The 15837-nt window shown below is 37.9% G+C and overlaps 2 protein-coding genes across 6 annotated transcripts in view; one reads left to right on the top strand and one right to left on the bottom strand.

Annotated features, from left to right (window-relative positions):
- LOC5569452 overlaps window positions 1-1570 on the top strand; it is a 202386-nt gene extending 200816 nt beyond the window's left edge. For 4 of the 5 annotated variants that reach the window (XM_021855142.1, XM_021855160.1, XM_021855130.1 and 1 more), the window contains exon 11: window positions 103-239. In XM_021855142.1, coding sequence (XP_021710834.1) covers window positions 103-233 — 131 coding nt within the window. In that variant the 3' untranslated portion in view covers window positions 234-239. Of the gene's footprint in view, window positions 1-102 lie in introns of all 5 variants that reach the window. The other variant, XM_021855151.1, reaches the window with a different exon arrangement.
- A 9273-nt stretch (window positions 1571-10843) lies between these two features.
- The window catches only part of LOC5569456 (coiled-coil domain-containing protein lobo), a 97292-nt gene continuing 92298 nt past the window's right edge, over window positions 10844-15837 (bottom strand). The window contains exon 6 of the mRNA XM_021855120.1: window positions 10844-11581. Coding sequence (XP_021710812.1) covers window positions 10928-11581 — 654 coding nt within the window. The 3' untranslated portion in view covers window positions 10844-10927. The remainder of the gene's footprint in view (window positions 11582-15837) is intronic.

Genomic DNA, 15837 nt, shown 5'->3' with positions numbered 1-15837 from the left:
TTCAAAAAAAAAAAAAAATCATTGTACCATTGGTTTATTAAATTATTAACTGAAGCAGAATAGTAAGTAATATATTTTAATCTTTTTAACTTTTACTTCTAGCTGAACCAAATCCAATTCAGAACAACGGTGTTGGAGTACTTAGCAACAAGCTGTCACGCCTAACTTTAGCTACATTCGACGATGAAGGACGCTGCATTGGTCAGATGGGATCGCTATCAATTAGTTATTAACATTTAATTCTCGTCTAAATGGAGAGCGTGTTGTATAGTCTCTAACATAGGATTACGATTCATATGTCATGGAAGATAAATAAGCGCATATGCAGGAAGATGTTTCTGGTGATACCCCACTTTACTAGTAAATGTTTGATAACTGAAGTGCGGCAATCGGCAGTAATCCAAGGAGGGAGCAAACATGCAAAACAGTGGAGTTGATTTCCAATTTCTACTTCTCTTCCTCACTAGCAAAATCTTACCTTATTAAAATTTATCATAAACTAAATTCAGAATTCAACTCTCAGCTGTTGACATTCACGTGATATTGTATGAAACCGATACAAAGAATAGAACAAAACCGCACTTACTTCCTCGACACGTTGTTATCGAAAAACGACGTAGCAGTTTAGAGAAATATGTGAATCGAATACGAATTTACTTGTAAATAGGTATCCAAACGATTGATATCTTTTTAAAGGAGGAAAAATCAACAAAACCTTGTAATCTTACAACAATCTAGTTCAATATTACACCAACATAATCGCATTCACTCACACTCGGTCATGTTCACATGTAAATCTTATAAGCAAGTCAGCAGAAACAACAAAACAAAAATCCCACGCGTTTCCTTGTATAACAAAGCCCCGAAAAGTGGATTAAAAAGACACAGCAAAGATGTATATTCTCACGATACCAAAACAAAAATCACTCAATCTAACACAAATATACTTACACGTACACAAAACTGAACAGAAAAATCAATAACGATTCGAACCAGTATGGAATTTATTAGTCAACCATGCGGCAGAGGAGTGGTAGAAAAATAGAAAGAGAGATGAACAAGGAATAGTAGTGAAGAAAGCAAAGTGGTCAAATAATTTTGATAAGTTCAATTTAATAAAAAATATACCAAGTGAATATGTAAATCTACCTTATATATACCGGATAAGATAAATATATATTTAGATATTTTATACTGAAAACAAGAAAACGAGGAAAACTGAAGAGTGATGAAGGCGATAATGCAAGTAGAAGATAGTGGCAACTCGAATAATGATCAGCCAATGAAGAGAAATGGAGAAACGACTGGAAAAAAATCGAACGACTCGAATGAAAATAGAACAGAGATAAGACACGGGAACTGTATCGCCGAAAGGGAGTCAAACGATATCAATAATGTAAGCTAAGTTAGTTTGATCAGCAATGCGATTATATGAACTATACAAGTGAATAGCAAACAAAGGAAGACAATGAAGAAAGCAAAGGCAGAATTGTGACTCTAGCAGAGGAGCGGGGTATTAGAGTGGATAAGCGGAAGATGATTAATTTTGAATAAAAAAGGTATCTGTAAATTTGTTTGGTGACATTTTATTTGATTGAGAATCTAAAATAGACTGGACTTTACTAGGTGGTCATGTATTATTGGGAAGAGGTTTGAATTACCTAAAACAACCTAACTTCACTCTGTTCAAATTTAATGGAGGTTTCCCAAACTGTGGACACATCAACAAAAATATGTTTAATTAATGCATTGTAACGATTATTCAGTAAAAACTAGAATGATTTTAATACCTTTCTGCAATTAAAGTAAAGAACGTAATTTTTTTCTCTTCAAGAGAATTGCTCTCTGCACTCAGCGAGCGTGTTGTATGATTTAACGAGTTTACCGTACGCCGAAAGAAAGGAATCTGACCAACTTGCCCCAGTGCCGTCTAGGGTGTCCATATCGAACATACTGGGGCAAAAAACAGGGATTCTTCACAGAAGATTAAGCCGGACGATTTACAGTGTGGTACCAGAAGAACATGATGATCAGAATGGCGACCTTCCTCCAAGGTTAGCGGAGCTGAACGGGATTTCTTTTGGTATGCAGTTTCCTGTGCTGATGTTTGATAAGTTGTTTGCCAGTCGTAGTGACATATGTACCTCGTTGTAATGATGAATGAGATGACGTTGAACAGTACCGATGTCGAGCATAATGCAGCCCACATTGACTCCGCCCCCGGGTTGATGTTCATGTTGGTGCTATGTTTGACCGTGTGTGATGCTGCTTGACGAATCAATTTGACAGTTTTGTGAAACCAATTTGACGGTTGGCGAATCAGTCAACCAAAATCAAATGCAGCCCACAGACGCTCAAACGGTTTGACCAACATTGACTCCGCCCCCAGGTTAGTCAAACCGAATCATGTTGATACAACCGTTCGACCGACTATCAAGGTTGGTTGCAGCAACACGATATATCTTTGCATGTTTTTAAACTTGCCGAGAGTCTAGTGAATATGTGATTGTTATTTTTTCGAATGCTGTGGCTGTGAGGGAGAATCTTTTCGCAATTTTCTGGCAAAAATCGCAGTAAGGAAGAGAAGAATTTTCAACATTTAAGTACCGGAAGAAATAAATATTTAAGAGGAATTCCAGTTATAATTCGTACGAAATATTCCGGCAAAACTCAGAAATCATGACGGGTCTCTTTTGGGAAATATTGTGAGCAGTCATTGATATAGGAATGGCCAAAGGATTTATTTTTCAAACATTTCATCCAGAATCTTTTAGTCATTTCCTCTAGTTATTCTGCTTTGAAGTTTTTTTCAGGAATCCATAAGCTATACTAAGGATTCCACCAAAAGCTTTTCCTGGGATTCTGCCACGAATTTCATCAATAATTCCTTTAGAAGTTTATCCACAGATTCAACCAGAAATTCCTACGGGGAACATTCTTCAGGCATACCTTCAGGTGAAATTTTTCCAAGGATTCCTTTAGAGGTTCCTTTACAATTTCAACGTCTGATTCCTTCAAAGATCTGTCCAAAAAATCCCAAGGAATTTCTTCAGGGCTAACTTCGAGGCTGCCTTCTAGAATTCCTCCAGATTGTTTTAACATTTTTTTCAAAGATTTCTTCAGAAATTTCTCAAGAAGTTGGTTCCAAGGATTCCATCACGCGTTATCCAGGAATCGCATCACGAATTCTTTCAGATACTTTTTAAAGGATTTCTCAAAAAAAAAAAAAAAATCATCACCAGAAATTCCCTCAAGGATTTCACCAGGACTTTTTTCCTCCAAGCATTTCTATACAGATACTACCCACAATTTATCCAAGGATTCATCAAATTCCTCCAGGGATTCCACCAGCAATTCCTCCAAGAATTCCATCAGAAAGCCTTCAAAGATTTCAAGCGAAACACTGCAAAAAAAATTCATCAAAACTTGATCAGCAGGAATTCTTTTAGAGATTCCACTTGTAACTTTTTGAGAGCATCCCCCAGGTTATCCTTCGGTATTCCTCTAGAGAGAATCTTTAATAAATTCTCTTATAAACTCCATCAGTGCTTCCTCCAAAGATTCTTCCTTTTATCTCTGTAGGGACCCTACGAGGCATTTGCGAGTTTGATTTGCTCAAACCATCAGTGGACGGAGCCAAATGTTTGACGAACTGATCGTACCGTCTGTAGGGATGGTGCACGAACATCGACGTCAACGTGTCAAATTGAAGCTTCGAAGTCCCATGAACTGCCGATGCAGATGGGTGGCAAGTCAAAATATGTGAATTTAGACAGCGTCGATGACGTAATGATCAAGCAGATGTGCGCTCTTTAGTTGTTTCTATATAGGGTAAGTGTTCCCTTAGTTGTGGGTTGCGGTAGTGCCGTTTTCACTGATTGTATTATATTAACCACAGAACCGACATTGCTAATCGACGTATTGGCTTTTTGATACACGGAATAGTTGAAAAGAGCGTTCAAATTGCCTTTAAACTGATGAAATATCACTAAATTCCTAAACCTTTTTTTACTTGTACCAATACTTGCGGTAAAGTGTTCCTATAGTAGAGGATCCCATGAGAAAACAACGGATATCGCAACTATAGGAACACAAATTAAAAATATACTGCCACTAAAGGAACAGTGTACCAATAGTGGAGGTATTATTTTTAACTGACATGCCGTGGATTACTGCGATGAAATCATTTTTCTCATGAAATCAACTTCCCGTTGCAACATTGACATGTACATTAATTGTGCTTCTTGAATGAAGGCTGTTAAATGAAGTTCAATCGTGCTTAAGCGAGGAGATTTCGACTGATGTGGGAGAATTGGAGCTACTAGTTTCGGCGCTGCAGTCTTGGGTAATCAAAACGACTGTTTTAGATCCACCCCCCCCCCCCGGGAAAAATCTAAAACAGTCGTTTTGATTACCCAAGACTGCAGCGCCGAAACTAGTAGCTCCAGTTCAATCGTGCTATCACTATTGGTACATCTACCCTATTCCACTGGCGTTTTCCCACAATCTTTAACCTATTTCTTTAGAAAATAAACCAGCAGTTCTACAGGTGATTCCATCAAAAGTTCAATAAGGAATTCCTCAAGGAATTGTACCAGGAATTCCTACAAAGAATCCATCAGAAATTTCACGAGAAATTCATGCAAGTAATAAAAAAAAGACAATGGGATTCCTTTTAAAGTTCTTTCAATGACTCCATCAGGAGAGTTTCCATCAGACGATATTGTAAGGATTACAATACGAATTTCTTCAGACGTTCCACCAGGAACTCCATCAAAATTTCCATTTTCCAGGAATTCTATCAGGAGTTTTAAATTTAATCATGAGTCCATGAAGGATTACATCAGGAATTCCATCAGGGTTTCCATTAGTGGTTTCTCTAGGCACTCCATCGGAAGTTCCTCTATGGCTTCCATCGGAAGTTCCTATAGGTATTTCATCTGAAGTTCCTCTAGGGATTCCATCTGAAGTTTCTCTACGGCTTCCATCATGAGTTTTCTGAGGATTTCATCAGATGTTCTTCTAGGAATTCCATCACGAGTTTCTTCAGAGATTTCATCTGGAATTCATCAAGAGATTCTATCAGGAGTTCCTCTAGAGAATATATCAGGAGTTCCTCGAGGAAATTCGTAAGGATTTTTCCTGGGGCTTATATCAAGAGTTCCATCAGGAATCTTATAAGAATTCCTTCAGGGATTTCTTCAGGAGTTCCTGTAGGAATTCTATCAGGAGTTCCTGTAGGAATTCTATCAGGAGTTCCTGTAGGAATTCTATCAGGAGTTCCTCCAATGATTCCATCAGGAGTTCCTTCAAGACTATCTTTAAAAATTCCTCCAAGAAATTTATCAGGAGTTCCTCTAGGGATTCTATCAGGAGTATCTCTGAGAGTTCTTCGGAGGATTTCATCAGGAGTTCCTTCAGGGATTCCATCGAAAGTTCCTTCAGAGATTCCACCTGGACTTCCTCAAGAGATTGCATCAGGAATTTCTCTAGAGATTATTCAGGAGTTCTTCAAAGAAATTCCATCCGGGTTTTTTTTTCTAGCGATATCTAGGAATTATATCAGGAGTTTCTCTAGAGAATCCATCAGAAGTTTCTTCAGAGATTCCACCTGGAGTTCCTCCAGAGATTATATCACGAGCTTCTCAAGGAAATGCAGCAGAATTTCTTTTAGGTATTGTATAAGGTTCATTCAGAGATTACATCAGGAATTCCTTTAGGAAACTTATCAGTAAATTCTTCATAGATTTCAACAGGAGTTGCTACAGACATTCTTCCAGGAGCTCTCCTGGATATTACATCAGAAGTTTCTTCAGAGATTCCACCTGGAACTCCTCCAGGCATTACATCACATGTTCCTCTAGGGATTACATCAGGAGTTCAGCTGGGGAATCAGGAGTTCTTCTACGGGTTGCATAAGGAATTCCTTCAAAGATTTCATTAGCAGCTCTTTTAGATATTCAACCTAGAATCCTTCCAGAGATTGTATCAATAGTTTTAGAAAATTAGAAACGGTTTGTCCGATCAGTTTGGTGCCTTCCGCAAAGTTTTAGGTTATTGATGGGACTATTTGAAAAAAAAATACACTGTAAAAAAAAATGTTGTAATTTTTTATGTATCGAAAATAAAGCTTAAAAATCAATTTTCTCAAAAATCGTATTTATGATTTTTTTTTATTTTTTTATATGTTAAAGTAGACAAAAATGAAGTCTTTTGCACAGTGGGTCAAGATGGAGAAATCATGCACATAAAAGTTATGATTTTTTGAAAATAGGTGAATTTTTTAAAATGGTCATAATAAACTTTTTAAATATTTCATGCACAAAAAAGTTATGATTTTTTGAAAATAGGTGAATTTTTGAAAATGGTCATAATAAACTTTTTAAATATTTTTAAACTCGATTTTATGAAAGCACGCAAAATTTACAATAAAAAAGGTGGACGGATAAATCAGGCTAACTTTTACCATTTTAAAGATACAGCGATTTTAATACAAAATTATGATATAATTTTCAATTTTCGGTCATTATAATATAACTTAGAAACGTCCGATCAGTTTGGTGCCTTCCGCAAAGTTTTAGGTTATTGTCGGGACTATTTGGAAAGAATATACACTGTAAAAAAAAAATGTTGTAATTTTTTATATATCGAAAATAAAGCTTAAAAATCAATTTTCTCAAAAATCGTATTTTTGATTTTTTTTTTATTTTTTTATATGTTAAAGTAGACAAAAAATTAAGTCTTTTGCACAGTGGGTCAAGATGGAGAAATCATGGACAAAAAAGTTATGATTTTTCAATATGGTTTAAATAAACCATATTGAAAAATCATCGGACAAACCGTTTCTAAGTTATAATTTATTTAATATTTTCAAGGGTTTTTTTCTTAGGCCCTTCTCAAAAGTAAGGCTAGAGTCAAAATGGCGAGCCGATGATGCAAAAAGGCATTTTTGGGCATAAAGAAAGCATGTGCAAAATTTCACCAAATCAAAAAATACAAAAGTAAACCGACATTCGAATTCAAATGGAACCGCTCAAAGGCGGAATCATTCAAAAACGATTTTGAAATGATTGCTTTAGCTTCCAAACCATAATTAGACTGAGCTGTTTAGGTTCCTATTCATATCAGCGTTTTCAAAATCACTAAGTGGACTTAGAATTTCTTTTGAAAAACGGGATTTTATACATAGATGATACATAGATGATAGGTAAATACCATCAAATGCCCTCCATTACGCTACGGTGCCATTATAATCGAGAAATATCTTCTCGCACCAGGTTAATGTTAGGTGAAACAACCGTCGCCTGTTTCTATTTATTTTATTTATTGTCACCTGTTTCAGCCTTTGGTTTGCACTAAATTTTCGATAAATCTAGCCAATTTTGTTGCTTTTTCTTCTTGGCACTACGTCCCCACTGAGACGCAGTCTGCTTCTCAGCTTAGAGTTCAATGAGCACTTCCACCGTTATTAACTGAAAGCTTTCTTTGTCATAGTTGTCATTTTCGCATTCTTATATCGTGTAATTCTACGTCACTAGCCCGTAAGGCACTTGCTCGAAAGTGACATTAGCCCGAATGATGGACAGTCTATTCTTTGAAAAAAAAAAAAAACTTTCTAATACATTATCAGTGATTTGTCCTTCTTTTGATCATCGGCTATTCTTTCTGGACTTATCACCTTGAATATGTTTGGCGCCACGAGCCACTAAAGAGCCAGTTGAATTTGATTCTTCTTTGAAACATATACTGTTTTTTTCGCCCAATTATGTACTGCTGATATTCAAGCTGCTCATATTCGCGGTTATGTTATGGCACAGAAAAACAGGCGTAACAGCTAGAACAATTACCCATTTGAAACTTTGTCTTGCAAATGTTACTGTCCAATACTAAAATTGCTGTGTTTGGCAAACCGAGAATCAGGTGGCAGTAGTGCGCAAAAGCGATACGAGCGCTACGACTGGCCAGTCGGCCAACCATAAAATATTAGAATTGTGCACAATTTTGCTGTACGATGCACATAATTCGAGTATTCGTCTGTTTGTCAGTGGTTATAGAATCCTCGCATTCCAAAATGCTTCATAGAAGTGCCTTTGTAGTTATTTTACCCAATACGGTGCTAAAATAGATTTACTACAAACTCTATAATTCGGACCATCGCATTGACTCATGGAACATCGAGTCATGGAACAAAAATGCTTTGGAGAGTTGTACAGAATACAAAACTGTTAAGTCATATTCTTTACTAGCGTGAAAATCAAATTTGATTTGTTCATTCCTATCGTAGCATTACCACCCGGACAACTAGATACTTTTTTTACAAATTTGTTCGAGGTGGATAGGAATGACCTAGGGAAAGTGTAACAGTTATGGCCATAGTGGTTCCCTATTTGGCCATATGATAAATTTCGAAATCATTCACATTTGGAATCTTTCTGAATGGTTTACCGTGACGGCATTTTGAATACCTCACAACTAAGACACAAAAACAATTAAATTAACACGTATAGCGAAATAGGCAACCATTACGTCCATCGCTGGTAGACCTACTCTATATCACCTTTTTAATATTGTACACCGTAAAAAACTGTTTGAGGGCACCATCATATTAACAATGAAATTTTAAACTGACACTTATATTGAGCTATTCGGTAATCCAATCCGCATGGTTATTAAATTAATTAACTCATTACGCGTGGTAAAGATGGACAAATTATGGGTGAAATTATGAAAAAAATCCACGTGCTCGGCTGGGATTTGAACCCAGGACTCTTGTATGACTCTTGCTCACATCTTTACTCTTCCACAATACAGTTGTTGTGGAAGCGATGTAGGTACGATAGGCAAACAGTTTCAACACTAAACAAATCGCACTCGCTCGCTCCGCGTGTGTAGGAACATGAGATGGATGGATATTGGTTATGAAAGGGGTCCGCGTGGTCTGTAGGGATTTGAATTCTAAACTTGTAACCAACTCAGTTATTGGGTCACCAAGTGGTTCGGTAGCTTAGTTGGTAAAGCGCTCGTCTAGCATACAAGAGTCCTGGGTTCAAATCCCAGCCGAGCACGTGGATTTTTTTCATAATTTCACCCATAATTTGTCCATCTTTACCACGCGTAATGAGTTAATTAATTTAATAACCATGCGGATTGGATTACCGAATAGCTCAATATAAGTGTCAGTTTATATTAGAGTGTACTGCCTCTCTGTAGTAGTCATGTCGTCACTTGAGTGAGAACGACACGTTGATAGCCTTCCCACATCTTTACTCTTCCACAATACAGTTGTTGTGGAAGCGATGTAGGTACGATAGGCAAACAGTTTCAACACTAAACAAATCGCACTCGCTCGCTCCGCGTGTGTAGGAACATGAGATGGATGGATATTGGTTATGAAAGGGGTCCGCGTGGTCTGTAGGGATTTGAATTCTAAACTTGTAACCAACTCAGTTATTGGGTCACCAAGTGGCTCGGTAGCTTAGTTGGTAAAGCGCTCGTCTAGCATACAAGAGTCCTGGGTTCAAATCCCAGCCGAGCACGTGGATTTTTTTCATAATTTCACCCATAATTTGTCCATCTTTACCACGCGTAATGAGTTAATTAATTTAATAACCATGCGGATTGGATTACCGAATAGCTCAATATAAGTGTCAGTTTATATTAGAGTGTACTGCCTCTCTGTAGTAGTCATGTCGTTTTTTTAGTATGATATCGTGAGTCGTTATAAAGTCATGGAACATCGACACATGGAGGTTTCACTGTAAAAGCAAACCACAGAATCACATGAGGCTAATTTAAATTTGACGGACTTTTTGAACCAGCAGAGCAAACGGCCGGCCGTTTGCTCTGCTGGTTCAAAAAGTCCGCCAAATTTAAATTAGCCTTATGTGATTCCGCCTTTCGTGTTTTCGCCTACTAGGGTAAGTGTTCCCTTAGTTCCATTATCTCGATATATCCCTATCTCGATGTGATTTTCATTCCCGACTTTCGATATGCCTATAATCAAAGGTTCCTAGAATAGTTTTTGGGAACTCAAAATAATTAGCTAAGACAGAATGACGTCTGTTTGTTTTTGATTTTTCTGGTAATGGAGTGATTTTCAATCTTGTATTCATTAATAATTTGTTCTATGTCTCGATCTCTCCCTATCTCGAGGGTCTCTTCGATATCGAGATGTGGAGAGTCGACTGTTGTAATGGAGTAGAACGACATGCACAAAACGTAGGACATAGGTATACCTACTACAAACGATCGAATAAAACTGGTTGTAATGGTTCACCCCGATAAAAATATGTTAGTTAGATAGAAGAATGTACGTTTTCTCGGCAATCCATGCCGACGCTGCACCTATTTTGCAATTTCCTCGGACATAAGCAAACAAACTACGTGCTTGTCTCTTTACATTTATGGGCTGGTCAATCCTCTATCGATTCACACCAACAGACTTGTCAAAAGCTTTTCGGAAACGTTTTTACTTCACTTCGAACATCTCTTGTCAATGTGACTCTTGTCGGCTGACTCATTCTCTTCGGCAGCTTTCCCATAGAAACTGCAGGCAAAACTCTTCGGCAGCTCCGAATCAGCCGCTTTTTTTAAGGTGATTTCATTTGAATTGATGACATCGCTGGCGAAATTGTTTGTTCAGTATCGGAAATTTCGTCAGCAGGCAGCTGATAGAACAAAGAATCATCTGAATGTTTTCATTGGTGTGTTTTGATAAATAAAAACTGTGTGTTTGGCGTTCGAAATTTGGTTGCCGATAATAATCGAATGTTGCTGAAGCCGTAAATTACCCTAGTTCTCATAATTTCGTTTTGTTCCCGTTGAAAAATAAAATATTTTTGGAGGTTTTTCTCAACCGTTTATTTAGAAAATCACAAACACTTCAAAATTCACATTCGTAAAAATATATTCAAACACTACTAACACCTCACTGAAGTTTGCTCAGAGATGATGAACCACTCAATCTTTCATCCTCGTAGAGAGCCTTTTCCAGATGTTGAGCTTTTTGCTGATACTCATCACGAAGATTCTCGATTCGCATCTGAACCACGTTTTTATTCAGCTCGATATTCTCGCCCTCCATGATGAATTTGTCATACTCTGCATCCTCAAAGTGTTCCTGAAATTTACTTAAGAACCGGCGCAAAGAATTTTCCTCCGATAGTAGCTCATCCAATCGAACCTTCATTTCTTCTTCCAGTCCATTGTAAAATTTACGTAAATCTTCCTTGCAGCTCTGGTAGGCAGCCATCAGTTTCTCATGATTGGAGTTATTTTCGTTCAATCTCAACAGATACGGTGCCAAAAAGTCAGCTTGCTGCTGTTTTATAAGCTCCTCGCGAGCTCGAGCTTGCTCGTATTTCTCCAATCGTATGCGGCGAGCTTCTGCATTGCGCAAAGGGTCAAACAAACTGAACGTTAGCTTGGGAGAATCTATTTGCTTTTTGCGTTCCCTCAGAAGAGTTTCGATTTCTACAACACGACGGTAAAATGCACGGCTTGATGCTTCTTCGGCTTTCATTTGCTCCTTCAAAAGCAGGAACAGCTCCAGGTGCGTTGGCTGAGGATCCCAAGGATTGGACTGTAAATAAAAGTAGATGGTGGTTTGAAATTTCAAACAAATGCTGATAATCTATCTTAAGATAATGAAGGAATTTGCGGAAGTATGTCGGATGTCTCCACCAATCTGTATTACCACCCAAATTTTCAAGAGCTCAAATCTGGAGAACCAAACATCCGTTTAAGCTGAGAAATCGATTAAGTTTTCATGGCTGGCACTCAAGGCCTCTTTTGTTTAACTTGGATCTCAGGGTCGTTGTAGGAGGTTTCCGAGAGAATTTCCGAACTGAGTGATGAAAAGGCGGACAATACAAAAGTGGAAGGACAACGGAAAACAAAATGTTTCTTTATATAACCTTAAATTCTGATACAGAATAATGAAACTGGAATATACAAACTTTTGCAATAAACACGTTTATTTTGAGACTTGAAAAGGGGGGAGGGGGGGATTCAAGATGGATGGAGCTCACTGGTACGTTGCGGTCGTCACTTCGTTGGACGCCGGAGTTCATGCCTTTTCTTCTTACACGGCTACTGGCTGGCTTTCACAGGGGGCTGATGGTATAGGCCTTTATAGCGAATGACCTTAGTTCCAAAATGTCCGGAGAGTAGTACTTTAGTGTGCATTATCACTTGATCGGGATTCAAGCGAGCTGACACCGATACATTTTTTGACAAGGTATAGATTTTGCGTAACGTCACTGGAATAGACCATTTCCATCAGACCTCACCCCCTATTTTTATATTTTTCTTCGAAAGACGATTATGTTTAATGATTATTGACGCTTTCAGATCTAATTTATATGCACTCCCGATTTTATTATGAATTTTTGAAAACATGAGAATTCACCACATTTTGAGTAGTGCGGCACAGTTGTTTCAACCCTGTGGGTGAACAAAGTGGAGATTTTTCCACAACTTTCAATCTCACCCCTGCGTTGAGTGTTTGTAAACATAACAAAATGTCAATGTCAAATCAAGCACGCGACGACCAATGTTCTGGATTTACTCAGGTGGCACAGATCATTGATGCGTGCCACTAGTTCTCTCTTTTACTTTCCCACTGTTCTTATGCAGAGTAAATAGTGACGTCACTATTTGCGCTGCATAAGAACAGCGGGAGAATAAAAGAGAGAACTATTGACAAGCGTCAATGATCTGCCTAACCTAAGTAAAATCTATAACATTGCACGACAAACGGAGAAATCTGACACAACGGATAGCAAATACCTTTTGATTGTGTCGTCAAACTGTTCCGGAACCATATGGCCAATGGAGTATACATACTTCCCCGCTTCACTACTCTAATAAATCTCCCCGAAAAATCCTCCACAAATGTCCCACAACAAATGTCCCCTTCATCTTCCCACCGGAAGCCTCTGCCGTGCTCTGCGATAATTCTCGAAAAAGGTTCTGCTCCCGGCGGCAAACTGGGGAAGATTTCACCTTTTTGCTGCAGGGATCCGAACAGAATGTTGAACAATCTCGAAAGTTGCGATCTTCCGGATTTCAACGAAAATTTCTTCGTCACCAAAAACCGGAAGAGAGCACGTGTATTTTCATATCCAAGCGGAGCACCACAGCAGTCACAGATGATAGAGATGAAAAGGATACCCGACGTTTTTTGTGAAAGATTTCGTCGTGCTGGATTTCTTCTACATATTTAAATACAGGTGGTGGAACCGAAGTTAAAAACATTGACGACCAGCAGCAGCACCAAGATGGTTTTGTTGATTCCAGCCACGGTGGAAGTGGCGGATGGAAGCATAAATAAAGGTATCTGTCATGATTGAGCCGAATCTGCTGATCAAATATTCACCACAACGTGGAGACAAAAATCATAGGAGAATAAGGAGTCCGATAAAAATCGGAGAGAAATAAATTGTAGGGAACCGTGGGGTGCACTGTCGTGCCACCGGTTTTTCATTGTTTTTCAATAGTTAGAGGCTTCAAAACATATGGGTTGCTTGGGAAAGTTTGTTCAGTAAATTAACAGAAAGCATATGAGCCATTAAACAAATTTCACGGAAATGGTCTATTCCCTTATGCGAAGGTACCCTTCTTGTCACTTTCGACCATCACTTTCACTGCAGTTCCTGTTCACCAGAAGAAGCATTAACCTAAGAATGCTAATGTCGCTACTGTTCGTGTTACCAACATCTAGCGCGTGGCTGACAGCTCTAGTACCGGTCCTCAAAGTGTCAAATAAATTTAAAAATCATCCACTACAACCTGGCATCAAATAAACAATGAAAAGATACACTGTTAAAAGTAATGAAGATAACACGTCATGTAAACTTCATTTATGCCATGTAAATATGATGTCATGTAAATGTAAGTCAGAAATCTTGTAAAAATGTGTTATATGTCATGTAATCACTCAGAATCCTGCTGGATTACATGACATATAATTGAAGTTTACATGACATATCATGTAAATATCCATGATATTCCACGCTCCAATTATGTGCATTATATACCTCAGAAATTTACACGTTTCTGTCGAACTGTGTACAGTTAAAGGTGATAATGAACTAATTCAGTTTTGTGAGGACAACGCTATTAGCATTCTACTATTAATGTTTCTATTTTTTCACCACACTCGCTCGAATTGTTTGTACGTTACGATCAAAGAAGGCTAAACTTATTCTGGCACTAGCGTTTCCAGAAAATGGTGTCTTATTACCAGCTGATGTGGTACCATTCCTTGACCCGTACTGTTACCTTTAGGTGATTTTAAACATGACGGTATAATCGTTGTGACGTTATTACTGTTCAATTTTACACTATTAATTTAAAGATAAAACTTTAAATAAAGGGTTCACTTCGCGGAACTTATCACCGGCTCGTTTTGTAACGGACGAAACCGGACCGTCTTCATCACTATTCCGGACCAATTAATTAAAAGAAAGCTTCCCCGAATCTTTCCATCCCCTTTATAGGCATCGTGGGGGGGGGGGTCTTTCCACTGGTCACTCCCCTTATCCACCTGCCATGTCCTTGATGATATATAACAAGATGACGTCTTCTTTTATTGCAATGAGTGGGTCTTTGTAACGATGAGTTCCTTACACTCTAGACATGTTTTAGGTATCAAGGTGTCTTACAAAATTCAGATGTAAATAAAATATAAATATTAAAAAAATATAAAAAATCTGAGTAATAAATAAATTTGTAAATACAATAATGAATGAATAAATGAATGAATAAATAAATAAATAAGTTAATAAATAAATACAAACATAAATAAATTAAAAAAAATGAATAAGTAAAGAACAAATCTGCAATCGGAATCAACAACAAAATAGATAAATAGAGACACCTTAAGCCACTAAGCGTTAAATAAACATCACTCAAACACTGAATCGTGAAGACAAACGTTTATCGTACACTTAGACATTTAACTAAATAATTTATACGATACAAAGTAAAAATATATAACAATTTAATTAATCTGAACCATCAGCACGCCTTTCCACCACACAAGTGAATGGGATGTTCAACGGATGAACAGTAAATGGATGAATGCACAGCAATTTTGTTCATTTTTTATAAACAAGGCCCGCAGTATGGACCTATGCACGAGTTCACTATTTTGACGTTTGAGCGGTGCCGAATTCACTCGTTGCTATGGTCACGTAAATAACACGGCACCGCTCAAACGTCAAATAGTGAACTCGTGCATCGGTCCATAGGTTTTCTTCTCGCTGGAAGTTGCAGCGTGACGTCATCGTAGATTACTTCATGGGCCGGTTTTAGTAGATCGTCGCTCACATCCATTTGGTTTGATGTTGAAAAATAGTATGGACCAATGCACGAGTTCATTATTTGACGTTTGAACGATGCCGTGTTATTTATGTGGCCATAGCAACGAGTGAATTCGGCACAGCTCAAATGTTACATTCGTGAACTTGTTAGTGCATTGGTCCATAAAGCATCGAACTGATTGCTCATTCCGATGCAATTATCAACATTAACCTTTTCATCAACGAAAACAAACGCGCATTCTGGAGAAACATCATTTCTTCAATGTTTTCCACGTTTATTGACACTTTCTTAGAAAGCGAGTTGTGAACTCAGAGATTCACCCTTCCCTTTTTTCTTGGTTGCCACCATGTTCAGTGAATAAACGAAAGAAGTGACCTTCTTATAGGTTTTTTTTTTCGAATATGGTATCCAAAGAGGATTACCATTGCTAACTTCCAGTAACGGGCCCAACGAAAAATCGAAGGCACGTGTCCAAACAAAAATCAAAAAGGGATTCATGGTAAAAAAATA

The sequence above is a fragment of the Aedes aegypti genome, chromosome 1 (genome assembly GCF_002204515.2).
Source record: "Aedes aegypti strain LVP_AGWG chromosome 1, AaegL5.0 Primary Assembly, whole genome shotgun sequence".
Taxonomy (NCBI): Eukaryota; Metazoa; Arthropoda; class Insecta; order Diptera; family Culicidae; genus Aedes; species Aedes aegypti.
The sequence above is the reverse complement of the archived record's forward strand: the minus strand, read 5'-3'. Positions and strand labels throughout refer to the sequence as shown.